The sequence below is a fragment of the Mobula hypostoma genome, chromosome 11 (genome assembly GCF_963921235.1).
Source record: "Mobula hypostoma chromosome 11, sMobHyp1.1, whole genome shotgun sequence".
Classification (NCBI taxonomy): domain Eukaryota; kingdom Metazoa; phylum Chordata; class Chondrichthyes; order Myliobatiformes; family Myliobatidae; genus Mobula; species Mobula hypostoma.
The window spans coordinates 89,730,979-89,758,937 of NC_086107.1; the positions used below are offsets into that span (position 1 = coordinate 89,730,979).

At 43.3% G+C, this 27,959-nt stretch overlaps 2 protein-coding genes across 9 annotated transcripts in view; both read right to left on the reverse strand.

Annotated features, from left to right (window-relative positions):
* Window positions 1-9,008, reverse strand: part of ube2m (ubiquitin conjugating enzyme E2 M) — a 53,409-nt gene extending 44,401 nt beyond the window's left edge. Inside the window, exon 1 of one of the 2 annotated variants that reach the window (XM_063062469.1) lies at window positions 8,801-9,008. In XM_063062469.1, coding sequence (XP_062918539.1) covers window positions 8,801-8,981 — 181 coding nt within the window. In that variant the 5' untranslated portion in view covers window positions 8,982-9,008. The remainder of the gene's footprint in view (window positions 1-8,800) is intronic. The other variant, XM_063062470.1, reaches the window with a different exon arrangement.
* A 9,746-nt stretch (window positions 9,009-18,754) lies between these two features.
* Window positions 18,755-27,959, reverse strand: part of LOC134353928 (transcription intermediary factor 1-beta-like) — a 137,669-nt gene continuing 128,464 nt past the window's right edge. For 5 of the 7 annotated variants that reach the window (XM_063062474.1, XM_063062476.1, XM_063062472.1 and 2 more), the window contains 4 exons: window positions 24,861-24,984; window positions 22,113-22,190; window positions 21,427-21,561; window positions 18,756-19,443 (listed from right to left, as the gene is read on the reverse strand). In XM_063062474.1, coding sequence (XP_062918544.1) covers window positions 19,225-19,443; window positions 21,427-21,561; window positions 22,113-22,190; window positions 24,861-24,984 — 556 coding nt within the window. In that variant the 3' untranslated portion in view covers window positions 18,756-19,224. Of the gene's footprint in view, window positions 19,444-21,426; window positions 21,562-22,112; window positions 22,191-24,860; window positions 24,985-27,959 lie in introns of all 7 variants that reach the window. The other 2 variants (XM_063062473.1, XM_063062475.1) reach the window with 2 other exon arrangements.

Here is a 27,959-nt window from a genome sequence, read left to right on the forward strand (position 1 = left end):
AATCACTGCAAGTGCTTTTAGGTATGGTGAATTTCTGTCACTGTTTCTGACTGTGAGCTGCTGAAATTATCCCCCCTTTGTATAGTGCCTTTAAAGCAATGCCCCTAATCATATGCTTAAGTGGTCAGCGGACACAACCAGAGCATTTGACGACACCAAACGTGGGAGGGGTTAACCCCCAACCCAGCAAAGATTGAAACACACCCAGAGTCCTCTGCTCTCTCTTCCCCTGGCTGAAACAGGTGACCCCGTGGCATGAAATCCCAGTCCTTGCACAACCAAGGCAACACATCTCCCCCACCATCGGTCCTGCCAGTGAACTAGTGAACCAGACTGGCAGCACTCCATGCTACCGATGACCAACAGAGCATCACGATCACAATAAAAACGTCCAAGGCAATCACTCCCACCATGGTGGCATAAAAACGTCCAAGACAATCACTCACACCATGGCGGCACAAAGGTACACAAGTCCAGCTCTAGCGCTGCCGAGCAACTCGCTGGTGGGATAGTCCTGTAGTACTTGATGTTCCTGTATCCAGCAGTGAACTGCAATTGATTAAAAAAAAGACAAAGGATAAACAATTACACCTTTGATTGGACCCAGAGTAGCCATTGTGTCCGAGTGCACCGCTATCCTACTAGAAGCTTTGAAGTATTGATTATTGGTCTTTTCCATAATCAATATACACTGTTATGTTCTCTGAGCATTTAGCATGAAGACTTCTTGTGCTGAAAATTCCTATGGTTCATTTAATTCTAAGCATCAGTGCAACAACCCTAATATTTCAAAGGTTAACTTATTCTGGAAATGTGCACATTGTTGCAAGATCAAAAATTGCTGCTCTCCTTTCAAAACAATGGGGCACTCTAGATCGTGACACCAAACTCCCCTCAATCGTCCTCGTGCACTGCAACACAAAGATGTGAAGATACCAGTCTATCATTTCCCCCACTAACTGTTCAGCCAAAATTCTTTTCTGATCTTTATTTATTCGTGGTGATGGTCTCTCACTTTTAAAAGTCTCCCATTGATCAGATGTCTTTTTCTTCACTTGGCATCAGCTCCTCACAGTCAACTTTTCCAAGTTCTTGTCTGATATCATCGAAATTAGCCTTCCCCCAGTTTAGGAATCGAACTTGAGGACTAGTCCTAGTTTGTTTTCCGTGATCATTCTGAAACTAATAAAAATATAGTAACTGGCCCTAAAGTGCTCCCTGACGGACCCATGAACCAGCTTAATTTCCTACAAGGTTGAATGTGGCCCCAACTCCAGTAGGGGCAGCTTCATATTGCTTCTGAAATCTTTCCTGGACACAATTAAATTCCATCCCATCAACTTTGTCGAAAGCATTGTTGTCCCAGAACATAAAGCTGCCAGTACTGACATTCTTTTCACCAGGTTTATGTATAGCCAAAAGATCAGAATCCCATGTGCCAGTACAATCTGGAAGTTTCACAGTTCTCAAAGCTAATACTTCAGAAAGGCGAGGGAACACAAACCAATCCTCACAGAGGGATCAGAAGTGGAGAGAGTGAACAATTTCGAGTTCCTGAGTGTCAAGATCTCTGAGGATCTAACCTGGTCCCAACATTGCGATGCAGCTATTTAGAAGCCAAGACGGTGACTATATTTCATTAGTAGCAACTTGAAGAGATTTGGTTAGTCACCCAAAACACAGAAACTTCTATAGATGTACCATGGAGAGCATTCTGACATGCTGCATCACTGTCTGGTATGGGGAGGGGGGGGGGGCTACTGCACAGAATCAAAAGCTAGAAAATTGTAAAATTAGTCAGTTCCATCTTGGATACTAGCCTCTGTAGTATCCAAGGCAGTTTCAAGAAGCAGTGTCTCAGGTGATGCTGGTAATAAACCGGATTCTGATTCTAATACCTGCAGTGGTGGTATTTGAACTTGAGTCTCTGATGCTAATCTAGAAGTGTAACCACTATGCTGCCATACTCCATCCTCCCCAGAACCTTCTACAGGCCAACACTGCAATTTTATTATTTTCTCCAATTGTTTTCTCATTTCTCTGTGCGCTGGCCACTTAGCCTCCGGAGCCTGCACATTGTTACAACAGTTCTGAGCTCTGCATTCCTCTCATTCTGACTCAGATTTTGGAGAACATTTAACCAAAAACGGAAAATTTAGGGAAAAAAACCACAGATGCTGGAATTATTTTCTTTTCTTTTACAATAGGTGCAGGTGTAGGTCATTCGGCCCTTCACAGACATTCACTGTGATCATGGCTGATCATTCACAATCAATACCCCGTTCCTGCCTTCTCCCCATATCCCTTGACTCCGCTATCATTAAGAGCTCTATAACGTCTGACCAAGACATTAACTGTTTCTGTTTCCACAGACACTTCCTGACCTGCTGAGTGTTTCCAGCACTTCTTGATCTCATTTCAGAATGTCTAACCAGCAAATGAGAATTTGGTATATGATGATGTCTCTGTGAGGCACTGAAACACTGTAACATTCACCTGAGATGGGATTGGCTTCATCTCAGAATTTAACCAAACCATGGCTGCTGGTTATGTGCATCTATGGAGGAATCAGAAGGCCATCAAAAATTCTGGCCAAGCAGCACAATATAATCACGATCCTGACTGGAATTCTGCACACCGCTGGAACATTGCAATTCAGTGTACACACTGAAAAGCACCACCCAGAAGTGTTTTCTTCCTTTGCTTCTCATTATGTGTTCATCAGCTCAAAATACTGGTAGGAAAATTCTAGCTGTAATCAGAGACGCAAACCCTGGGTGAAATCATCACCCCACATTACATTTCACTGAAGGAAACAGCTGGGAAACTGGGCAAAATGTTATTTTGGGCATTACTGGATCAGCACGACCACTTATTGGATCAAGGAAAGATCTGCAGCTGTGGGATAACGTACGGCCGCCCTCAGAAGTGGTCAGCAGAAAGCATGTACTGATCAGAGGCAGACAGACCTGCAACCTGCACATAGGAAACAGCATGGGACCTCCTCAAAAAACAAATGTTTGGAAAGTGATCATTTAAAGGGGAGCAACAGAAAGACAAGAATGGAAATGAACGGACTGATTGTTCAGAAACTCTTAAATATATTCTCACTCATGTACAAGTGATCAGAGAATTTAAAACCACCTGCCCAAGGCATTGGTGACATACCAAGCTCCAGTCCAAATGCAATCTGATCTGACTAAACAATGGAAGTCTTACCCTCCCCTCACTGAGTACAGGCCAACTTTATACTAAAATACCTGCAGCACCACTTATTGGATGAGTCCTTAGATCAGTGGATGCGATTCCCAGGATAATTGCCTCAACTTGTAAGGATTGATCCCAACTCTTGGTTTTGGAGACACAAGCGATGCTCTGAAATGTCAACTATTCCTTTCCTCCCGCTGAAGAAGCTCGACCCACTGAGCTTCTCTAGCTGTTTGTTGCTCAACTCTCGGTCAACATGTCACGTGTGATAAAACACAGGTACAGTGATCGGTCAACCTGTCACATGTGATAACACACAGGTACAGTGTTCAGTTAACGATGCTGGTGCTCAGTTAACCTGTCATGTGTGATAACACACAGGTATGGTGCTAGCTTCCTGCTGATGACACTACACCAATGGCATTACAGTTACTTAAGGGGACCCATAAAAGAGCTGTGAGGAGCCATGTGTCACACTATGGACTTTAATTCAACTCTTGTAACTTTGGAATTAAAAGTTTGATCTTGGTAAAAGTAACCATAAAACTATCAAACGTTACATGGTCTCAGGTAAAGATCAGAATCAGGCTTATTGTCACTGACATAAATTGTGAAAAAATGTTACCTTGTGGCAGCAGTACAGATGGAACAGATTACTACATGTCATACATAGTGCAAAAGAGATAGTGTTGGTAGAACGTTCGGGGTCTGAAGGCAGAAACAGATAGAGCTATGTAGAAGAATGAAGCAACTGTAAGGCTAACACTTTCTGTTTCCCCAGATGCTGCCCGGCCTGTGAGTATTCCCAGCATTTCTATTACGAACAAGAGAAAATCTGTAGATGCTGGAAATCCAAGCAACACACACAAAATGCTGGAGGAACTCAGCAGGAGTGGCAGCATCTACAGAAAAGAGTACAGTCGATGTTTTGGGCCGAGGCCCATCAGCAGGACTGGAGAAAAAAAGATGAGGTGTCAGAGCCCTCTATTATGGGATGGGACTTGGCCGATGTTTGTGATGCTGCAGTAAAGATCACACTGAAGTTATTGGGAGCTTACAGTCCCATGTTTGCTATTAGGTTATGAAGAAAGTCCTCTTTTATTGTCATTTAGTAGTGCATGCATTAAGAAATGATACAATATTATCTTGACTACATTATCCTGTATCATTTTGAACCACACTGAAAGAACATGAAAGATGTCACAAGTCAACTAATTCCCTAATGTTTCTTAGGGAACGAAAGCTGTCATCCTTAACTCATCTAACCCATGTTACTCTAATTCCCCCTGCAAGGTTCCTGTTTTATAGGCTGCTCTAAAGATGTCACCATGGGCACACACGTGGCTCCCAGCTCTGTGGAACAGTCCATGCTCCAAGCCCACACTGTTAATGCCCCCCCGCCCCCCGCACACAACCATTTCTCTGCTACACTGACCATGGCATTGATAATGCTTCCTGCACCCATGTTCAGCTCATCAATTTCATGAACTTGCCTCCAGCTTTTCCAATCTGCCCTCAAGTTCACTTGGTCCATCTCCAGCACCCCTCTCCCCTTTCTCAAGAAAGAGTATCCACCGACAACCCACTGACTGCCACAGCTGCAGTTGCAAGAAAAAGTTTGTGAACCCTTTGCAACTACCTGGTTTTCTGCATCCATTACTAATAAAGTGTGGTCTGATCTTCAGCTGTCACAATAATAGACAAACACAAGCAATTGTACTTCTTGTCAATACTGAGTACACCATTTAAACAATCACAATCTAGGTTCAAAAAGGTATGTGAACCTCTGGAGTAAAGCCTATTACAAAAGCTATCTGGAATCATGTGTTCCAATCAATGAGATGAGATTGGAGTTGTGGGTTGTAGAGGTGAGCTGCCCTATAAAAAAAGACACACAAAGGTTAGGGACACAGCCTGCTCTTCTCAAGAAAGATCTGCTTATGTGCACCATGCCTCGATCAAAACAACTTTCAGAGGACCTTAGAAGAAGAATTGTACATAAGCATCAAGGCGCAAAAGCATTTCTAAAGACCTGAATGTCTTTAGACATTCAGTCCATAGGAAGAGAAATTGTCTACAGATGGAGGAAACTCCGTACTGTTGCCACTTTCTCTTGGAGTGGGCGTCCTGCAAAGATCACACCAAGAGCACAACGTGCAATGCTGAAGGAGGTGAGAAAGAAAAAGAACCCAAGAGTAACAGGCCTGCAGAGATCTCTAGAACTTGCTGAAGTCTCCATTCATGTGTCCACTACATAAAAAAAACTGAACAAGAATGATGTTCATGGAAGGACACAACAGAAACCACTGCTCTCCAAAAAAAAAATCACTGAACATTTGCAAAAGACCACCTGGATGTTCCACAACACTTCTGAGGCAAGTTGTGTAGACAGATGACACAAAAGTTGAACTTCTTGGCAGAAATGCACACCGCTATGTTTGGAGGGAAAAGGGCATTGCTCACCAAGACTAAAACCTCATCCCAACTGTGAAGCATGGTGGAAGGAACATCATGATTTGCTGCCTCAGGGCCTGGACAACTTGGAATTGTTGAGGGAACGATGAATTCAAAATTGTGTCAATTCACTTTACAGGAAAATGTCAGGATAGCGGTCCGTCACCTGAAGCATAATAGAAGTTGGATGATGCAATAAGACAATGATCTGAAACACAAGAGTAAATCAAACACAGAATGGCTTAAAGAAAATCTGTATTTTGGAATGGCTAAGTCAGGCTCCAGACCTAAGCCCAACTGAGATGCTGTGGCATGACCTGAAGAGGGCTGTTCATGCAAAGTATCTCAGAAATATTGATGAACTGAAACAGTCTTACTTGGAGGAATGGTTGAAAATTCCTCCTCGCCATTGTGCAACAACAACAAAAAACATTGGTGGACGTTATTGCTGCTAAAGGAGGTTCGACTAGTTATTATATACGAGGGTTCACATACTTTTTCCAGCCTAGACTGTGAATGATTAAACAATGTGTTCAATAAAGACAATTGTTTGTGTATTATTAGTTTAGGCAGATTGTGTTTGTCTATTAGTGTGAATAAGATGAAGACCAGACCACATTTTCTGAGTATTTAATACAGAAAACCGAGTAATTGCAAAGAATTCACAAACTTTTTCTTCAACTGTACCTTGACTTGACAGAGGTGTACAAGATGATGAGAGGCAGATATTTAGTGAACAGCCAGACTTTCCTCAGAGTGGAAATGACTAATATAAGCAGGCAGAACACTTAAGGTGATTGGAGAAAAGTATTGGGGGTGGGAGAAAGGAGTCAGGGTTCGTTCTTTTACACAGAGAGTGGTGGATGCATAGAACATCCTGCCAGAGGTGGTGATCGAGGCAGATACGTTAGGAACATTTAAGAAACTCTTAGGCGAGGGATGTAAGAAAATGGAAGGTAATGTAGGAGGGAAGGGTTTGATTGATCTTAGAGTAGGTTAAAAAGTTGGCACAACATCGTGGGCTGAAGGGCCTGTAGTGTTCTATTACTTGCAAGGATGCCATTCCTTTCTGTCACTTCCTCCATCTCTGCCGTATCTGTTCTCATCGTGAGGCTTTTCATTCCTGGACCTGGGATGTCGTCCTACATGTCTTCTCTTAACTCATCTTCCCCAACATAAGAGGGATAGGGTTCCCCTTGTCCTCTCCTCCGCATCCAACACATCAATCTCTGCAACTTCCACCACCTCCAACGGGATCCCACCTCAAGTATTTTCCCTTCGCCTTCCTCAGGTATCGTTCTCAATGTGACTTCCTTGTCTACTTGTCTCCCCAGTCATCACCCTCCTGACACTTATTCCTGCAAACATGCCAATTGCTATGCCTCCCTCACCACCTCTCCTATTTCCCCTTACCCCCTTCCCCCCTCACCAATCACCTGCCAGCTCATGTTTCGCACCCTCTCCCTACCCTTTTATTCCTGCTCCTCCTCCTTTCAGCTCTGATTGCTCATTTCCCTCTTTAGGTGCTGCCTGACCTGCTGAGTAACATTTTTCTGTGCTTTGATGTCTTCTCGGCTTACCACTCCATTACAACCAACGACTCACATTTCCTGTCTCCCTTCTTCCCGATGGCTATTGTGCATTCTGTACACTAGTCTTAATAAACTTCGGACACTTGTTAATGGACAAATACTGGTTGTCAACAAAACCCACTTCACAAGAACACCTTTCTCCATATACTGTGCGGAACTGACACAGAATGGACCAAAATGCCTGAGCCTTCAAATAGGTATTACCAAACCATAAACTCTTCAAATTTATCTTGTAATCCAATTTACTACGTGCCCAACGATGCCAACCATTCATCCAGGTCTGTGAAATATTAGATTCTCAGCACTGAATTTAGAATATATTTAGATTTATAAATTCAGGACAAGACACTGCTCTGTATAGTTACTTCACGTGACGTGAAGTAGGCCTCTTGAGATGAATTAAATACACAAATTGAGTATATACATCGCTCACATACCACGGCAGCTTAATAGAGAAATATGAATCTCTTACAGTCATAGGCATTCACATAACCAACCCAACAATCCACAAGTAGACACAGACCTGGAAACGCTGGATGTTATATGCTCAGGGGGTCTGACCACCATCTTTAGAGCCACTGTTTAAAGGTGCAAAAGGCAGGTGTGCTAGCAGCTGGCAGGGATAGGAGAGGGTTCAAAAAAAAAGGACTCTGAAATCAGCTGGGAAGATGCATATGCACACACAAATATCAACCGAGGGGAGAATCACGCACATAAGCTTATCAGGTGAGTTCACATATGTTTGGATGGATGACAAACACAGATTGGCAAGACAGAGCCAAGCAACCAATCAGCTGTTAGAAACAACACAAGAACGGTGGATATTTGGGCAGCAAGAGATTTACTAATCACAATGAAGTATTAAAGCAGTCAATATCACACAAGGAAACATGAACTTGACCCCCCCATGCATATATCTAAATTATTTACATCAAACTATTGTGTTATTCAACGTATTAGTGAGTGGGCAGTGGGGCCAGATGGTGAGGGGGTGGTGCTGGGAGACGAAAGGGGAGTGTGAAGTAGCAGAAGGTTCTGGTGGGGAGGTAACGCTGAGTGAAACAGCACTCGTGTGAAGGGACTACAGGAAGTGAGTGGTTAGATGTGGAAAGATCTCAGGAAATGTAGACGATATACCGGGGAAGGTGGGTGGAGAATGAGAGTGGAGGGTTGTTGGGCACAGGGAGCATTATAGCGGAGGGGTTTGGGCAAGTGGGAATGCAGCAGGTTGGGGTGAGGTAAGAGCTTGGGTGAGGGAGGGGGTTGGGGCGGGAGGTAGGGGCATGGCGGTAGGGGTGTGTGTGGGTGGGTTGGGGAAGGAGTGGGTGGGGTGAGGGAAGAGATTGGGGGTCAATCCACCCCCCCTCTGTCCCCACCCTTAGGGAGGTTGTATGTGAGCTGCGGCTGAGGGTGAGGAGGGTGTTAACTGACAGTTCCGGACCCTGTTCGTGGTCGTTCCCGGGACCCTCGACTCCTCCCGAGCTCCCTCCGCCCCACCAGCCGTAACTCGAGGCCGAGGCTGCCGGCGCGGCCTACCCAGGCCTCACCTTTACCTTTCTGAATGCGGAGCTGCGCGGCTGACGCCTTCTTGGTGCCGCTCTTGGTGGCTCCGGCGGCGTCTTCTTCTTTCTTCTGCTGCTTGAGCGAGAAGAGCTTGATCATGGTGCGGGGCAGCGGGGCCGGGAACCGGGAGCCGAGAGTCGGAGCCGCCGCTCGGGCCGGACACATGCGCAGAGCAGCATGGGAGCGGGGTCAGGGGTCAGGCCGGCGGAGGGGAGGAGCATCGGCTGAGTGTCTGAGGCTGCGTCTGTCTCTCTGCATCAAACTCTCTCAGTTCCAGCCTTATTATCAATTGATCAAGACGAGATTACACTGCTACTCCATTCAGTCCAAAAGCAGCATAAAAACACAGAGTAAATTATTTTAAAAAACGCCTGATTTATTTGGAGTGACATTTAAGTTACAACTGAATTAAAAACAAGCAACTCTAAATGAGGCATTGCTCAGTTGCTCGACAGACCAGGGGAAAAACAGTTTTTCAGTCTGAACGTCCGTGCAGAGACGCTCCTGTATCTCCTGTCGGATGGCAGGAGATTGAACAGGTGATTATTGGGATGGGGTGAGTCCATCACGATTTTGCGAGCCCGCTGGAGACACGGAGAATTTTTCCGTATCAGGTAGTTGTGTTCCAGTGATGTACTGTGCAGTCCGATCACTCGAAGTGCTTTTTGGTCGATCTTGTTGCAGATACTGTACTAAACTATCACGCAGAGGGTCGTTACACTCTCATTTACACATCGATAAAGGTTTACCAGAAACCGGGGGGCGGGGGGGCGCAGATTAGCTTTCTTTAATCTAAGATAGTATAGGCACTGTTGTGCCTTCCCTACTTTCAAGGAGGTGTTGGTGGTCCAAAAGAGCTCCTCTGTGATGTTAGGTCCCGAGAACTTAAAGCTGGAGACCCTTTTCACTGCTTCACCGTTTATGCGTGGTAGAGCTTGTTCATACCTTCTTGATTTCCACAAATTTATAATCATTTCTTTGTTTTTATATATATATATATATATATATATATATATATATGTGTGTGTGTGTGTGTGTGAAAGGTTATGGTTATTGTACCATTCAGACAGTTCCTGCACCTCCTCTCTGTATGCTGTTCCGTTGTTAGTTGTAATTAATCGGATCACTGTGGTTTGGTCTGCAAATTTGATGACGGGGTTAGTAGCATAGGCAGGGATACAGTTATAGATATAAAGGAGTGGGCTCTCTGGGTCAGGGAGGCTGATGTGTACTTGACTGTCAGGGTGCAATTCTTCCTGCTGGAGGCTGGGGACCTCCCTCGGCAGTGTCAGGGAGGCGGTTGGGATATGGAATCACAGTGGCCTCGAAGCCGCGCTAGTTGTAGGAGACAGTCGGTTTAAGATGGACGTGACATTGGGTGTGGCCCTCGAGGTATCTTGGATTCTGTAGACAATGAGGAAGTCGGAAGATTCAGGAAGTTGTTCAGAGCATGAGGATGTACTTGGACGGTGAAAGAGGTTGAATATAGGAGACACAGAGAGTGGGAAACCGTAGGGATATAGTCTAAAGTGGTCCATCACAGAAACAGGCCCTTCAGACAATCATGCCTATACCAACATTTTGGCCATCTACGCTAATCCCATTTGTTTACACCCTCCTTTTCTATGCCTATTCAAGCGCTTGTCTAAATCCTCTTATAAACCTCGTGATCGTATCTTATCCCAACACCTCATGTTCTAGCTATGAAGCATTTTGTGTGAGAAAACCTTCCTTCAAGGCTTCTTCCTCCCATCCTAAATCTATGCACTCTTCTATTTTCTACAATGGCACAAAAGATTCCAACTATCCTGTCTGTACCACCTACAACTTTATAGACTATTGAGTCACTACCCCGCTTATTTCACTTCAAGCTATCTCATCTCTCCTTGTACATAAGGTCCTCCAATCCAGGCAATACGATGGTGAATCTCTTCTGCACTCTCTCCAGCACAACCACATCCTTCCTATAGTGTGGTAACCAGCCCTGAACACAATTATCCCAGTCCAGACAAATCAGTTCTTTGTAAAGTTCTGTCCCATTTTTACATTCCAAGCCAAAATGCCAATGTCTCCTTCACCACCCCATCTTTCAGTTCATGGGAACATGGCCTAATTAGGGAGAGCCAGCTTGGTTTTGTGTGGAGCAAGTCTGGTCTTCCTAAGCTGACTTGAGCTTTTTGACGAGGATGATTGATGAACGTAGAGCTGTGGATGTTGTCTAGATGGATTTTAATAAGGAGTTTGTCAAGGTCCTTCAGGGGAGGCTCAACCAGAAGATTAAGATGCAGAGGAAACATGGTGAATTGACTGTTTGGGCTCAGAAATGACTTGTCCATGAAGGACAAAGGGTAGTGATTGAAGGGACTTATTCTAGCTGGAGGTCTGTCATTAGTGGATCCACAGGGATCTGTTCTGTGACTCTGCTGTTAGTGATGTATACAAGTAACCTGGATGTAAATATAGTAAGTTTGCTGTGGTGGTGATGCCGTGGATAGCGTAGAAGACTGGTAAAGAATACAGTGGGATATAGATCTGTCGCAGATGTGGGCAGAGAAATAGCAAATGGAGTTTAATCCAGCCAAATGTGAGGTGTTGCACCTTGGTTGGTAAAACACAAAGAGACAGTATACTTAACAGTGTTGATGAGCAAAGGGATTTTTGTGTCCATATTCATAGCTCCCTGAAAATGGCTACACAGGTTGATGGGAACGTTAAGAAGGCATATAGCATGTTTGCCTTTATTAGTCGAGGCATTGAGTTCAAAAGTCAGGAAGTTATGTTGGAGCTTTATAAAACTCTAGTCTGGAGTACAGTTCTAGTTGCCCCCATTATAGAAATGATGTCAAGGCTTTAGAGAGGGTGCAGAAAAGGTTTACTAGGATGTGACCTGGTTAGAGAGCACGTGCTATAATGAGGGGTTAGAAAAACTTGGGTTGTTTTCTCTGGAGTGGTAGAGGCTGAGGGAAGATCTGACAGAGGTGTATAAGATTGAGAGGTGTAGATACAGCAGACAGACAGCATCTTTCTCCCAGGGTTGAAATGTCTAATACCAGAGGGCATGCTTTAAGGGGAAAGTGGGTAATTAGTTGCTTTTAAGAGACGTTTAGTAAATAGGCACTTGCATGTGAGGAAAATGGAAGAATCTGGACAGCTTCTATTCTGTTCATATAAGACTTCTGAAGGGACCTCTTGTACGATATGGACTCACGACCTTACTATTGACAGTACCTCCTTGTGGAGTTGTAGCTTACTGTCTACCTGCGCCGTAATTACTTTGTAACACTATATTCTGCCTTTCCTGTGTATTACCTTGATATACTGATGTTGTGAGATGATGTGTATGGACACCATGCAAAACAAGATTTTCCACTGTAACTTGGTACTTGTGGCAATTATGATTGGGTGTCCTTCCAATAATCTTGGCACCAGTTACATCCCAAAGTAGCATGTACATTCTTAGAATATGAGATAAACAATTAGACAGTAGAATATTCACTGGGCCAGAAAGGCCTGTTACCATGTTGTATTCTAAATAAGTACATTCAGAATATGGTAGGCACACTCAAGATGTGAAAGAAAAACAAGGGAAGGGACTTGGTAAATGAGAGATGTTAACTTCAGGGCTGTATACAAGGAAGTGAAAGGCAATTGGATGCATCTCCTCTCCCCATTAACCAAATCCTTCCCAAAATCTTCAAGTTTATATCTCGGTTTTGGTGAACAAACCTAAGGATTCTGAGTTGCAGACGCCAGACATCAGTTATAAATGCTCCCAGAGTCAGTATTAGAATCTCTGCTTTACAGTGCCTTCAGCACCCAACATTGTTTACGTAAATGAGCATTACAACCAGGAGTTCTAATCAATTTAACTACGAATTTTTATTTGTGAATCACACACTTTTTTTTTACAGTTGAACCCCAAAAACAGGGAAAATGATAAAGCATGAAAAACTAAAAATTCTAAACCTGAAATGTCATCCACTTTCGCTCACTACTTAGCAGTTGAGACACCTCTCTCAGCTATTACAGTCAGTATTCTTTCTGGATAAGTCACTGTTGGCTTTACACAACGTGACTGAGCAGGATTTGCCCGATCCTCCTTGCAAAATTGCTCAAGCTGTGCCAGGTTAGTTGGAGAGCAGCAGTGAACAACCTTGAGGTCTTGCCAGAGGTGTCCAATCAGCTTAAGGTCAGGACTCTGACCGGGCCACTCAAGGACATCCATTTTCTTCATCTGAAGTCACTCCATGATTCTTCCTCCCCAGTTCAAGCTTTCTGGCAGATGCTAGAAGATTTTTATCCAGGATCTCTCTGTATTTAACAGCATTCATCTTCCCATCAATCCTGACCAGATTTCTAGTCCCTGCTGCTGCAAATCACCCCCATAGCATGATGCTACCCCCACCATACCTTACAATAGGGTTGGTATTATCTAACTGATGTGCAGTGTTAGATTTACACCACACATGTTGAGGCCAAAAAGTTCCACTTTAGTCTCGTCCAACCGCCAGACCTTCTTCCACATCTTTACAGTATCTTATAAGTAAACCTTGCAAAGTCTTTACGAGCAAGGTTTCCTTTTTTTTTTAAGCCCAGGCTTCTTCCTTGACCCTCTTCCATAAAAACCATTTTTGTCAAGGCCTTAAGAGATTGTGGAGCCATGAACTCATCTCCAGTTGCAGCCAGATTTCTGCAGATCACTCAGAATGACTGTTTGCATCACAGTAGCCTCTCTTACAAGTGCTATTCTTCTCTGGTGACTATGTTTAGAGGGCAGCGTGGTCGTGCTTTCATAGTTTTCCTCCCACTTTTTCACTGTGGACTGCACTGAGCTCCAAGATATGTTCGGTACCTTTGACGTGGTCTGGTACCCTTCCCCAGATTTGCTATTCTCTATTATCAATTCCCTGACTTGTCTTAAATGCTCTTTTGTCTTCACTTGATTTAGTCTGTTGAAAATCTACCATACTGTTGGACCTTACAGAGAGAGAGGGTATTTATTTATTGAGATGTAACATGGAATACGGCTTTCTAGCCGGGCTGACCAGCAACCCTCAATTAATCACAGGACCATTTACAATGATCAATTAATCCTTCAGACTATGGGAGGAAATCAGAGCACCTGGAGGAAAATCCACAGTCACGGAGAGTACTTGAAAACTCCTTACAGACAGCAGCAGGAAATGTACCCAGGTCACTGGTGTTGTGCTAACCTCTGCGCTATTGTGCTGCCCCATTCTTACGAATTTATTGAAATCAGGTGATCTTCAAATTTCCCACATCAACAAGGTAACACATTGCTCTTAAAGTTAGTGAGTAATTACAAAGGGGATGAATACTTTGTTAGCCTCACCATTTTGGTTTTTAATTTTTAGTAAATTTACAAGATTTGGAATTTTTCTTTTGATTTGACATGGTGCATATTTTTTGTAGATTAGCTCAAAAATACTACTTCAATACATTTTAAATTTAGAAAATGTGACAACAAAATGTGAAAATAGTTGTGGGGGGCGAATACTTTTTCAAGGCACTGCATTTTGTATATTTGTAATGATGTTAATGTTCAGGACACACTTTAAAATCTGCCAGGGTAAAAAACTTGGAGACATAGGGAAATGTTCAGGATAGTAAAAGAACAGGTTGGGGAAATGAACTGACATGCAGCTAGTGAAAATTAATACAGAAAAATGCTGCATTTCATTTTTGGATCACCAAGGAGGCACTGCAGGAACACTAGTGGAATATCAGTGCCCTATGTTTGATCATGACTTCAGGCACTGTCTGTGCGATTTGCACATTCTCCCCCTGATTGTGTGCATTTCCTCCCACGTCCCACAATTATGTGGATGGCAGTTTAATGGATCACTGTAAATAGTCTCTGGTGTGAAGGTGGAGGCTAGATTCTTGGGCAATTGATGGGAATGTGGGGAGAATAAAATGCAATCAGTGTTAGATTAATGTAAATAGTTTCTTGTGGAATGGGGACAAAGATTGAAGGAGAGGAAGTATTTAAAATAATGAAATGTCTAGACAAAATAGGTAAAAATGAATTATTCCCATTATAAGGTCAAAATTCCATGAGATAGAATGAAGGTCATCTGAAAAGGACCAAAAGTGACATGAGGAAAAACATTTTTGAATATTTAGTGATTAGAGTTGCTTTAATTAATATTTCTCATTTTTCAGTGTGAGATAATTATAGCACACCTTTCTGTCCCTTTACAGGCAAGGATGGCAGGTTCCCTCTGCAAATGATGTGTTTTTTATAACAATCCATTGCTTTTTGTGTTCATCATCAATAAGCCCAGCTTTTTGTGTCTTAGTACCAGAATGTTGATCTGAATCTGAATGCTATAGCTGCCATTCTGGGATTTGATCACAGGTTTCAGGATTGGATAATGTAGTCACAGAACTGTAGTTATTTTTATGTCTTGCACTGTACTGCTGCCACAAAAAAATCATGACATATCTGAGTGATGATAAACCTGATTCTGATATGGGTCTCTATTGTGGATGGAGAGTGGAAAGGGGGCAGGGAGAAGGGAATCGTGGTTAGGAAAAGGGAAAGGGAGAGGGGAGGATGCGGGAAGAACGTAAGAGACATAAATAAACCAAATATTTGGGAACAAATGTCCTTGCCTGGTGTCTGAAGGCTGGGTGTGTCTGCATCCACACCAACCCCTGCACCTGGCACTCCTTCTCTGCCACCCCTTCTGCGGTGTTCCACCCTCGCCATTCCCAACATTCTTTAAACACAAAATAATCTTCAGATACTGGGGTCAAAGCAACACTCACAACACGCTGGAGGAACTCAGCAGGTCGGGCAGCATCCGTGGAAAAGATCGGTCGACGTTTTGGGCCGGAACCTGTCAGTCCTGACGAAGGGTTCCGGCCCAAAATGTCAACCCAACATTCTTTGCTCCCACCAGATTTACAAACTTGCTCTCCTCAGCACGTTGACAAATACAGTTCTGTGCAGAAGTCTTAGGCACCCTAGCTATATATGTTTACTTAAGACTTTTGCACAGTACTGTATATCCCCACATTCCCATCGTCTCTGCCCAGATTCCACCCTTCACAGGCACAATGAAGGGCAATTTGCAGCAGTCAATTAATTTACTAGCCAGCGCTTCTTTAGAATGTGGGAAGAACTCCATCCACACCATCACAGGAAGAATGTACAAACTCTCACAGACGCAATGAAGGGCAATTTACAGCAGCCAATTAACTTACTGGCCAGCACTTCTTTAGAATGTGGGAAGAAGTCCATCTACACCATCACAGGAAGAATGTACAAACTCCTGACAGCACTTGAGGTCAGGATGGAATGCAAGTCTCTAGTGCTGGAACGTGGCAGCTCAACTAAAGTGGGATATGGTCACAACAGAGTTGAGTGTTATTTGGAACTATATGTGTCTGTGTGTGTGTGTGTGTGTATGTATATATATATATATATATATATATATATATATATATATATATGTGTGTGTGTGTATATATATATAAAATGTGTGTGTGTGTGTGTGTGTATTCAAAGGTAGTGGAACAAACAAACACAGCAAGTTTCACGAAATAAGAATTTGATCCAAATTAACCAAGATGAAAAGCTAGTGAACAGATCAAACCATTAATGCAAAATCCCATGGGGATGGAGACGGCATCCACAATAAATACCTGTTGTCAGGCCAAAGGAGTATTCTATTAATGGTCATGTTAAAATTAAGGTGAAACTTATAAAACACAATGAATAAAATGCTAGATTTGCTTCTAATTTGTACAGATACTCAAGATTTCCCAAACTGCTTCGCAGGCTATGTTTAAGTGCTGTTATATCATAAGCAGGAAGAAAAATGTGGGTACAAAAGATACCCTCTGACAAGGACATAGAGGAAGAAAACATTCAAGAGGTTGTTATTCTGTTTTCTTACGTTGCCTTTCATTCCACCATTTCCCTCTCCTGTAGTTCATCAGCTGGGACTCAATGTCTCATGCAGCTGTTTGAGACCGTGAGGTTGCGTTGAAGTCAAATTCCACTGCTGCGCTTGAAAATCTTAACTTGTAACTTTCCATATAAAGTGCTTTTGGTAAAACCCGGTGAATTGTTAAAGGGTTGATAAATATGGCCAATGGCTTTTGGGACCAACCACTGGTGAAGGAAGCCGTCAAAATAAAATTAGAAGAAAGGAATTTTAACAAAGACAGATGTCTCACTCCAAGAAAGAACTGGAATTTGATTGTAAACAAGGTGGGAGAGCAGAGACCTGATTGGATGAGGACTAACCAATCAGGAGGGAGGGACAATGAGGGTATAAATATCACTGGACTAAATCCATTTCTATGGGTTCCAGCACATGTAGGGGTGAAGGGGAATGAGAGGGTGGATGAGTTGGCAAAGAGGGCATTAGAGAAAGAAGATAATAGAAATGCACATTAGTATCAGTAAAGCAGAGGTTAAGTGTGTAATCTGGGAAAAAAAATCAACCAAATGTGGCAAGACAGATGGGACAGGGAGGGGAAAGGGAGGCATTTATATCAAATACAAAAAAGTGTTGCAGGTACTAGGGTAGGTAGTGGATACAGAAGAGACTGTGTGGACTAGGTTAGGGCTGGGGCACAGTACGTTAAACAAAACATTGAAAATGATAGGGAAACACCAGACAGGATTGTGTGAGGAATGTCCGGAAGAGAACATGTAGTTCTGAGTTGCAGGAAGTATGGGATACAGAGAGAGATGATGAGAATTAATCTAAGGGAATTGGGGGTGCAAGAATTCACATTAAAAGGGTTGTTGGGCATGGGTGAGAGAGCACAGGTCAGGGTATTTTTAGCTTTCTTAAGGGGTACAGGGTTTTTTTTATAGGATATGATGAATAAGCAGGAACAGGGTACTAGGATGGCCAAAGATGGGAAGATAAAATATAAGTTAGGGTATGTGTGTGGGTATGATTGGGTGAAAGAATTTGGAATGTAAGTCTATTGCACACTCCGGAGCAGAAGGTGGCGGTAATGCACCATTAAGCTGGGTGCCAACCGCCGTAAAACAAGAAGAAGAAGAATACCCAGGCATCATTCCCGAAGAAGATGGCAGAGTTTGTCATCAAAATGTCCGTTGTAATCGATACCCGTACCTGGCTGGAAGCCTGAGAAGGGTTTATTCATCATTTACACCAGGAATGTATTAGATCCTTTTTCATGTTGTATTTTCCCCAAACATGCAAGGTTTCCATGAGATTACCAGTTGAAATTACTGCAACCTCAGACTTGTTTGGTCTTTTGCCTAAATACTAATAAAAACAGGTATTCCATAAATATTACACTTGATTTTTATGCCATGTTTTAACGGACATCCTATCTGCCTGCAGAGTAAATTTTAAAATCTGATCTCACTTAAGTACATTTTCCCCTTTGTTCGGACTTACCTCTCAATCTACTTACCTGATCCTAATCAGATTGCAGCCCGAATAATGACTGCCAGGCGAGAATTCCTTCCTAAATGTAAATTGATATATTGGATAAAAATCTACCTAATACATAATTTTATATTAATGTCACGTAGGATGCCATTTGAGGAAAAGTTTGCTATTCCAATGCAAGCATGAGGTTGGGTTGAGAATTATTTCTCTCTTCAAGTGAGTGATCTGGTAGGCAGTACAACAATCTCATGTCATTCTTATTGCAAAAGAACTTGTAGAGTGTTAATGTTCTCCTCAGGCTAGGTAGGTAGCCAGCCAGATGGTTCTGTTGTTCCAGGATCAGTCCAATCTGCCGTGTCAGCCCTCAATGTTCGGGATTCCTGGGAGTACCCAACTTCTGCATGGCACAAAAAAAACAGGCAGCCTATCATGGAATCATACTCCACAACGCAGAGCACAAACAACAGCTAGAATTCAAGAGATTATCAGAGGCCTTCCAGACCATGGTACACATGACTGGTATACTTCAGCAATCCCAGTATTGGCAGACGGTTTGCTTTTATTACTTAGTGATGTAGGATTATTCCTCAGAGAAAATGAGTTTATTTACTCTTTGTTTTACTATGATCCAGTAAGAATTTCAACATGAAATACAGACAATATATATTACACATTATGGAATTCTTTAATACATACAGTTTACACATTAAAAAAACAACTCCAGCGCTGGCCTCTGCAGTTATGCCCAGGATCAAAATAACCTTGTGCTATTTGTCCAGCTGGATTTAAACTCAGTATTGGAGGTTTTCAAAGCTGGAAAGGCCTTTACATGGCCTTTCCTGAGCCCAGGTTTGTACACAAGTCCTTTCAGCAGCAGAGAACAAAGGCTGCTGAGGCTTCTCCTCATTCCAACAAGGTTGCTCTGAGGGCCAGCTCTCAAGTCTGCTGTCAACCATCCTTTCAAAGTTGCCATCTCAAGCTTCCCATTCCAGATGTTAGTTGCTCTCGAGCCGCCGTCTCTTAGCCTGCATGGGGCTACTGTCAGCCTCGTCCGAGGGACAAGTGGGGTCCCTCTGGTCAGTTTGGTCACAGTGTTTGCTGCTCGCCTCCATTGCCTGCTGATCTGCTGGGGTGCTGGCGAAGGCTTTGCCGCTGAAGACATCTGCTAATTTTTCTTCAAAGAATGACTCAAGTGTCAGAACCTCCTTTTTTTCCTTGAAAAGAATCCAGTTTTTCATCGTTAGATTAAGTTTAAAAAAAAAGAAAATGAGCACAAACTATAATAAATGATTCTGCATTTGACATAATTAGGCACTACTAACTGCATTCATTCAATACCTACTAAATATCTAAGAGACTTCACATGGCATCAGACACACTGTAATCTGACCACAGAAGGAGGCTTGCAAGAGGTGATCCGGAGGCTGGTCACAGGGATACATGTCGTGGATTTTGAGAGCAGAGGTTAAGGAAGGAGTTGCAGCAGTTTGAATGCTGGCAGTTTGTACCAATGTCAATGTGGAGGGACAATGCCAATTCCTTTTCTACAAGCATGAGTAGCTGAGGGGGTTAACTTTTGAGCCAATAAAGACAATGAGAATGCACTCATTGCCTTTTGATTCATTAGCAGTCAGTCACAGAAAGTGCATAGGTAGAGGAACAGTATGACAATCAGAAACAGATAGAGGACATTGTAAGCTCTTTCCTAGACTACATGGGAAGGGTTGGTGACTGCTGCACACAACGGTGTGACAGGAATTAGCTGCAGAGCAGTGAGTAATGAAGGTAACTTTCTCTACACCAAATGTCACAGACACCATGGAGGTCTGTGTGAGGGTTAGTGTGTTTTTGTAAAGTACTCAAGCCTGGCAAGACATCAACTTCATTTCTCACAATATAGATCCAGATAGGGGTAGGGCTAACAAACACAGGGTCAGTGATGTCAACAATGATTGACCACAAGACTATAAGACATAGGAACTGTAATAGGCCATTTGGCCCATCAAGTCCACTCCGCCATTCAATCATGGCTGAACCTTTCTTCCCCTCCTCAGCCCCACTCTCTGTAATCTTTGATGTTGTGTTCAATCAAGAACCTATCAATCTCTGCCTTAAATACACCCAGACCTGGCCTCCACAGCTGCCTGTGGTAACAAATTCCACAAATTCACCACCATCTGGCTAAAGATATTTCCTTGCATCTCTGTTTTAAATAGATGTCCCTCTATCCTGAGGCTGTGCCCACTTGTCCTAGACTCCCCCACCACGGGAAACATCCTTTCCACATCTACTCTGTCTAGGCCTTTCACCATTTGAAAGGTTTCAATGAGATCCCCCCCACCATCCTTCAATTTTATCCAATTGGCTCTGGTTAGGTATGAAAATGCCATTCACTGTTTGTAAGTGCAAGACATTGAAATAAGTAAAATTTCTGTTTGTCCTCATTTCAAATGGTGTGAAGGATTATCTCCTCACAACAGGTTTAATGAATAAAATGAAAGATGTGTGAATGGGCCCATATGGTGACCTTGGTTGATGAAAGGTCTAGAGAGATGAAAGGGGTACAAGAACGTGGAAGGATTTGAAAATGATGATGAAAATTTGGAAACTCAAGGTGCTGTTTGACTAGGAATCGATGCACTGTTAGGGTAAAGCTCAGCGTCAAGGCTCTGAAAGATCACAGGCTTCTCCGAGTTGTTAATGTCTTTGGCCATTACAAATGGCCTCACTCCTCTGCACTACAGCGGCTTTGGAATGAGTAAACATTCCCACAAGAAAGCACTGATACAGTAGGAAAAAGATGCAGATCTTACCCATAATGATAAACAACTGAGACATACAGTATGCACCAAGATTGGCACATAAATTATATGTCCTGGTGAATATGGGAGAAGTGTTCCTGACCTGTCTAAAGTTCTGAAAAAAAGCAGCAAATGAAAGTAATGATGCATCTTAAACACCAGAACCAAGTTCCTTCAACTCAGATTGCTTAAGAGCAGAAATGTTCCTGAGATCACCAATGTTACTTTGAATTTCACAATGACTTTCCAGAGATGGTAATGGACTTATCAGAAGCCACTCAAGACAAGAAAGTGATGTGAGAAGCAGAGGATTTCACAGACAGCAGTGATCTCATTTTGGCTTGACACCAAGTTCCCTACACAGAATAGAAAAGAATCACCAAACTCCCTGCTTACCTGACTCAGTTTACTGAATGCCTTAAACATCAGTCGGGCCTCAAGCACAAACTCATCAGGTGAGGAATAATGGGGCGAGCTTGCCCTCTCGAGTTTTGCTCTAATGGAAGACAAATCTAATTGCTGACTTTTCAACTGCAAAAGAACAAAATTAGTCTTTAGTTCAAAGCAGCAGACGGTTCAGCAATGACCTTGCAAAGTGGGAAGAGACGAAAACAATGGGAGAACTTGGTTGATGTTTTGTATTCATAATGGAAAAACCTGACATAAAGCAGTAGCACACACACAGAAATATTTACAGGTTGCTTTCATGCAAGACTTTTCACAACTTCAATCTCTCAGAGCTCTCTACAGCCACGACATAATTATTAAAAAATTGAGATTTAGCAATTCATGCACAGCAACAGTCCCACAAAAACAGGGGAGCTAAATAATGATGCAGGTATCAGGCAGACCAGTGGGAGAACTTACTTATCCTTTCCAGTATGATGGCATGGAACTTTCTATGGCTGTTAAAAGTTGCAGTTGAACATCTCAATATATTACCAGCACCTCTGATAGGGAGGGCCACTCTAACAATGTGTGCTCAAGTCTCAGGAATGCTCAGAGACAAGAGAGACAAAGAAATAAAATACATATTTCTTAAAAACAACAGATTCTATGAAGAGCTCGTCTTCAATACTCACCTGGGAAGAGCCACTAGGGTTATGGAGAGCCTGGCTCATCTTATGAGATAGAAGAAACAGCAGTAAGCGTTCACATTTCTGTAAAATCACATCAGAATGAGAGAAAAATTTTATCATTTTACACTATGTCATGTCTATAAACAGTAATCAAAACATAGTGTGAACCCTATCACAGGGACTGCTTCTGATGGTTTAACCCTCCCTTGCTCAGCTCCCACACTTTGAAAGGATCTGTCTCGTAGACAACAGGAATTCTGCAGATGCTGGAAATTCAAGCAACATATATCAAAGTTGCTGGTGAACGCAGCAGGCCAAGCAGCATCTATAGGAAGAGGCGCAGTCGACGTTTCAGGCCGAGACCCTTCGTCAGGACGTAGACACTGGGTCAAAGAGACCACAATGTGAGTTAATCATGGTCAATGAATGCTGAGGGGCTGATCAGTATCTTAAAGCGAACTTTCATTCTTCTCACAACTGCCATCCAAAGGTAGGCAAACACAAATAGGTAGTAACTTTAGCTGCTGACACATCTGAGGCTGCAGTTGGCCACATGACAGAGAGACAGTGTTCTGTACCCGTTGGTACTGTATCAGTGAGACACAGTGTTCTGTACCCGTCAGCAAGGGCCAGCCAGCAGTTTAACAACAGAAAGCAGCACAGGCCAGAAAGTTGTGCTCGAGCTCAGCCAGTATTTTTCACTGGGGTCACCCAGAACCAGTGTCGGCTATGCGGAATATTGATGATCTTCCCTTCTCTATGCCAAGGTCTGCTTAGGATTACTTGTAACATCACTTTTTAAAAATTATTTATTCATTGACGGGATGCGGGTGTCGCCAGCTAAGCCAGCATTTATTGCCCATCCCTAGTTAGAAATAAGCCAGCTCAGTACATCCTGGTCTAGGTAAACTTGTAACATTAACAATAGAAAAATCTACACATGCTGGAAAACCAAACAACACACACAAAATGCTGGAGGAACTCAGCAGGCCAGACAGCATCTATGCAAAAGAGTAGACTGTTGGCGTTTCGGGCCGAGATCCTTCATCAGAATTGGAGAAAAAACATGAGGTCAGAGTAAGAATGGATGGGGGTGGGGGGGGTGGGGAGGAGGAAGAAATACAAAGTCGTAGGTGATATGTGAAACTGGGTGGGGATGGTGAAGTAAAGAGCTGGGAAGTCGATTTGGTGAAAAAGATACAGGGCTGGAGAAGGAGCCCCAGAGGAAGGTGATGGGCAGCTCGGGATTTAAAGTGAGAGGAAGAAATGGGAATGGTGAGGGAGAGAGGGGTAGGGCTATTACCGGAAGTTGTAGCATTGTCCAACTTAATGATCTTAAAGATTGAAAAGATTAGCTTTATTTGTCACAAGTACATCGAAACACTGAAGTATACAGTTTGTGCCAATAACAAACACAGTCCAAAGAAGCATCTCCCCCATTTCTCGCACATCTGCTCTCACTCCATCCTCTAGGAACAGGGTTCCCCTTGTCCTCACCTGCCACCCCACCAGCCTCCGGGTCCAACATATAATTCTCCGTAACTTCCGCCACCTCCAACGGGATCCCACCACTAAGCATACTTTTCCCTACCCCCCCACCCCGCTTTCCGCAGGGACCGCTCCCTACGCAACTCCCTTGTCCATTCGTCCCCACCATCCCTCCCCACTGATCTCCCCTCGGCACTTATCCTTGTGAGCAGAACAAGTGCTACAAATGCCCTTACATTTCCTCCCTCACTACCATTCAGGGCTCCAGACAGTCCTTCCAGGTGAGGTGACACTTCACCTGTGAGTCGGCTAGGGTGATATACTGCGTCCGGTGCTCCCGATGTGGCCTTCTATATATATATTGGCGAGACCTGACGCAGACTGGGAGATCATTTCACTGAACACCTACGCTCTGTCCGCCAGAGAAAGCAGGATCTCCCAGTGGCCACACATTTTAATTCCACATCCCATTCCCATTCTGACATGTCTATCCACGGCCTCCTCTACTGTAAAGATGAAGCCACACTCTGGTTGGAGGAACAACACCCTATATTCCGTCTGGGTAGCCTCCAACCTGATGGCATGAACATTGACTGCTCAAACTTCCGCTAATGCCCCACCTCCCCCTCGTACCCCCTTCCGTTATTTATTTATATACACACTTTCTTTTTCTCTCTCTCCTTTTTCTCCCTCTGTCCCTCTCACTATACCCCTTGCCCATCCTTTGGGTTCCCCCCCTCCCCCTTTTCTTTCTCCCTAGGGCTCCTGTCTCATGATCCTCTCATATTCCTTTTGCCAATCACCTGTCCAGCTCTTGGCTCCATCCCTCCCCCTCCTGTCTTCTCCTATCATTTCGGATCTCCCCCTCCCACTTTCAAATCTCTTACTAGCTCTTCTTTCAGTTCGTCCAGACGAAGGGTCTCGGCCCGAAACGTTGACTGTACCTCTTCCTAGAGATGCTGCCTGGCCTGCTGTGTTCACCAGCAACTTTGATGTGTGTTGCGGTCCAAAGATGTGTTGGGAGCAGCCTGCAAGTATCGCCATGCACACAACTTACTAACCCTAACATCTTTGGAACTCGGGAGGAAATCCATGCGGCCACACAGAGAACATACAAACCACTTACGGACAGCAGCAGGAATCGAACTCCAATCACTAGCCCGTAAAGCATTACACTATCTGTTATGGTACCGTGCCGTCCTTTACTAATAATCCTTCAAATTCTGATTGCCTTGAATACCCACTGCAAGTTTTAATACAAACCTTCTGATCGAGATCAGCAAGGCCTTCCTTCACCTCATTTCTGCTGTCTGCCAATGTCGCTGAGCTTTCACTCTCAACCTCAGATGTTGCCAAGTCCACACATAAGGAACATGTCCATTCAACACTGAAGAAAAATAAATAAATCACACATCAATAATGAGTTCTTCCCAAGCAGTTTAACCACTATATTGCTGCATGAGATTTAATGTTAGACCATCATTGTGGATAATGCGCCCACTGTTCTGGTGTCTATGTTACACAAAGCACACCAAAGCATTTGGCAAGAAGATTCCACTGAGCTTACACCACAGGCACCTGGACTGTTCCATCCATGTCACACATAAGCATCCTGCCATGTTCCCTCATACTGTCCCATCCACACCTCCTGCTCCTTCTCTCATCTCTTTACCCAACTTCCTCCCCCGGATGCATTCATACATTTCATCTCAACCAGTGAGTTCCACACTCTAACCAATTCCTGGATAAAGATGATCTTCCTGCTCAATCTTTTCTGATAATTTTAGTTTCTTATCATCCTCGCAAATAAACTTTCACTTTCCCCAATGCTTCTGGATGCACTGTACAAAATGGAACCAGAACAGTAACAATGTTCAGAATTATGTTCCTGCCTTTAACCGTGTGCCTTTAGACACTAACCTGTGCTTAGAGCAAATAGATTTTAAATAGCATCAGTTGTGTGTGTTCTTGTTCAAAAAGCAGTTGTTTTCTTACTGATAAGTAGTAAGACAACTCAGACTGTTTCGCTCACCATTCAAGCTCGGAGTTGCCAGAAATGGCTGGGGATGAAAATAAAACTAATTCACTACTTCAATAATTCAGAATCAGAATTAGGTTTAATGTCACTGGCATGTCATAAAACTTGTACTTCTGCAGCAGCAATATATCATAATGAGATCTATCAATTACAGTAAGTATATAAAAAATAAGTAGTGCAAAAACAGGGAGGAAATACTGAGGTGGTGTTCACGGGTTCAATGTCCATTTAGAAATCCGACTGTGGAAGGGAAGAAGCTGTTCCCGAAATGTTGAGCGTGTGTCTTCAGGTTCCTATACCTCCTCCTTGATGGTAGCAATGACAAGAGGGCATGTCCTGGATGATGGAGTCCTTAATGATGGATGCTGCCTTTTTGAGGCATCACCTTTTGAAGATGTCCCAGATGCTAACAGGCTAGTGTTCATGGAGTTTTTTTTAACTTTCGGCAGCTTTTTCCAATCCTGTGCAGTGGCCCCTCTGTATCAGACAGTGATTCAACCAGTTAGAGTGGTCTCCATGGCACATCTGTAGAAATTTTAGAATGTCTGTGGTGACGTACCGATTCTCCTCAAACTCCTAATAAAATATAGCCACTGTGATGCCTTCTCTGTAATTGCATCAATATGTTGGACCCAGAGTAGATCCTCAGAGATGTTGACTCCCAGGAACTTGAAATTGCTCACTCTTTCCATTTCTGGTCCCTCAATGAGGACTGGCGTGTGTTTCCTCGACTTCCCCTTCCTGAAGTCCACAATCAATTCCTTGGTCTTACTGACGTTCAGTGCAAGATTGTTGCTGTGACACTCAACCAGCTGATCTATCTTGCTCCTGTACACCTTCTTGGCACCATCTGAAATTCTGCCAATAACTATTAATTTACAGATGGCATTTTACTGTACAATCATGGGTGCAAAGCAAGCAGAGCAGTGGGCTAAGCATGCATCCTTGAGGTGCACCAGTCTTGATTCTCAGTGAGGAAGAGATATTATTTCCAATCCGCAGAGTGTGGTCTCCCGGTGAGAAAGTGAAGGATCCAGTTGCAGAAAGAGGTACAGAGGCCCAGGTCATGGAGTTTGTTGATTAAAACTGAGGATATGATTGTGTTGAACGTTGAGCTGTAACCAATGAACAGCAGTCTAGGTATTAGTAATGCCCTGGTGATCCAAGTGGAAGGCCAATGAGATTACATCTGCTGGAGACCTATTAGTTGCAGTAGGTCCAGGTCCTTGCTTAGGCAGGAGTTGATTCTAGCAATGACCAGCCTTCTCAAAGTACTTCATCACAGTAGCCGTGAGTGCCACTAGGCGAAAGTCATTGAGGTAGCTCAGTCTGCTCTTCTTGGGCACTGGTATGACAGTGTACTTTTGATGAATTCCTCTGTTCATATCTATTAGGATCTAATACAGAGTTTTATAGTACTGTAGTAGCACTGGTAGTGTTCTAATTTGTTTTGTATTGTTTTAATTGCATAATGAGCTACTTCGGCTAATTGGGGCAGCTGCTCAATTGGGCCAAAACGTACCGGTTCCTACGTGTTCCAATTAACCGGAGTCCACTATATATATGTAGACACTACGCACATGAGCATCTGACAGGAAATGAAAAGTAGTGGTGGTGGGGGGTGTGGAGGGGTGGGTTAGTTGGTGGAGGTATTGATCAGCCTTACTGCTCACTGCTGTTTCATCGATAAATTTCACAAGTGAACATGATTTCGTTATGATATAAGAGGCCATTCTGGACCATCAAATCACTGCCAGTTCAAAGATTTATCCTATTACCCAGTGACTTTCTGTCATCTATTCACCTAACTTTCCCATCAATTCCCCCAGATGCTCTGATTCATCTGTGCATGAGGAGAAAGTTACAGTGACCAATTAAGCTGCCCATGTCTTTATGATGGGAGGGGAAATTGGAGCAGCTGACAAAATCCACAGAGTCATGGGATAACAAAGACAACACGGGAGGTCAGAATTGAACACAGGTCACAGGAGTAATGATACAACACCTCTAGTAGCTGCACCGCTGTGGTTTCTAATGAGTTTTCAACAATAATCCAGTAGTTTAGTAGTTTCATCGTTACCATTAATGAATTGAACTTTTTAAAAAAATTTCTGACTTTAATTAATTAGTTCAATTTAAATTCCTGAACTGTTGCAACAGAATTTGAACTTGCCAATGGTCTGAAATTGACCGCCGCTTCAGTAAACCAAACAGCGTATCCTCAATGAAGAAGAAACACGCAGCTTAGCCTCAATGCTACCTTAACAAGCTTGGGACATCAGCTCACTGCTTACTAACCATCTTGAAACATTCCGTCTTGGACT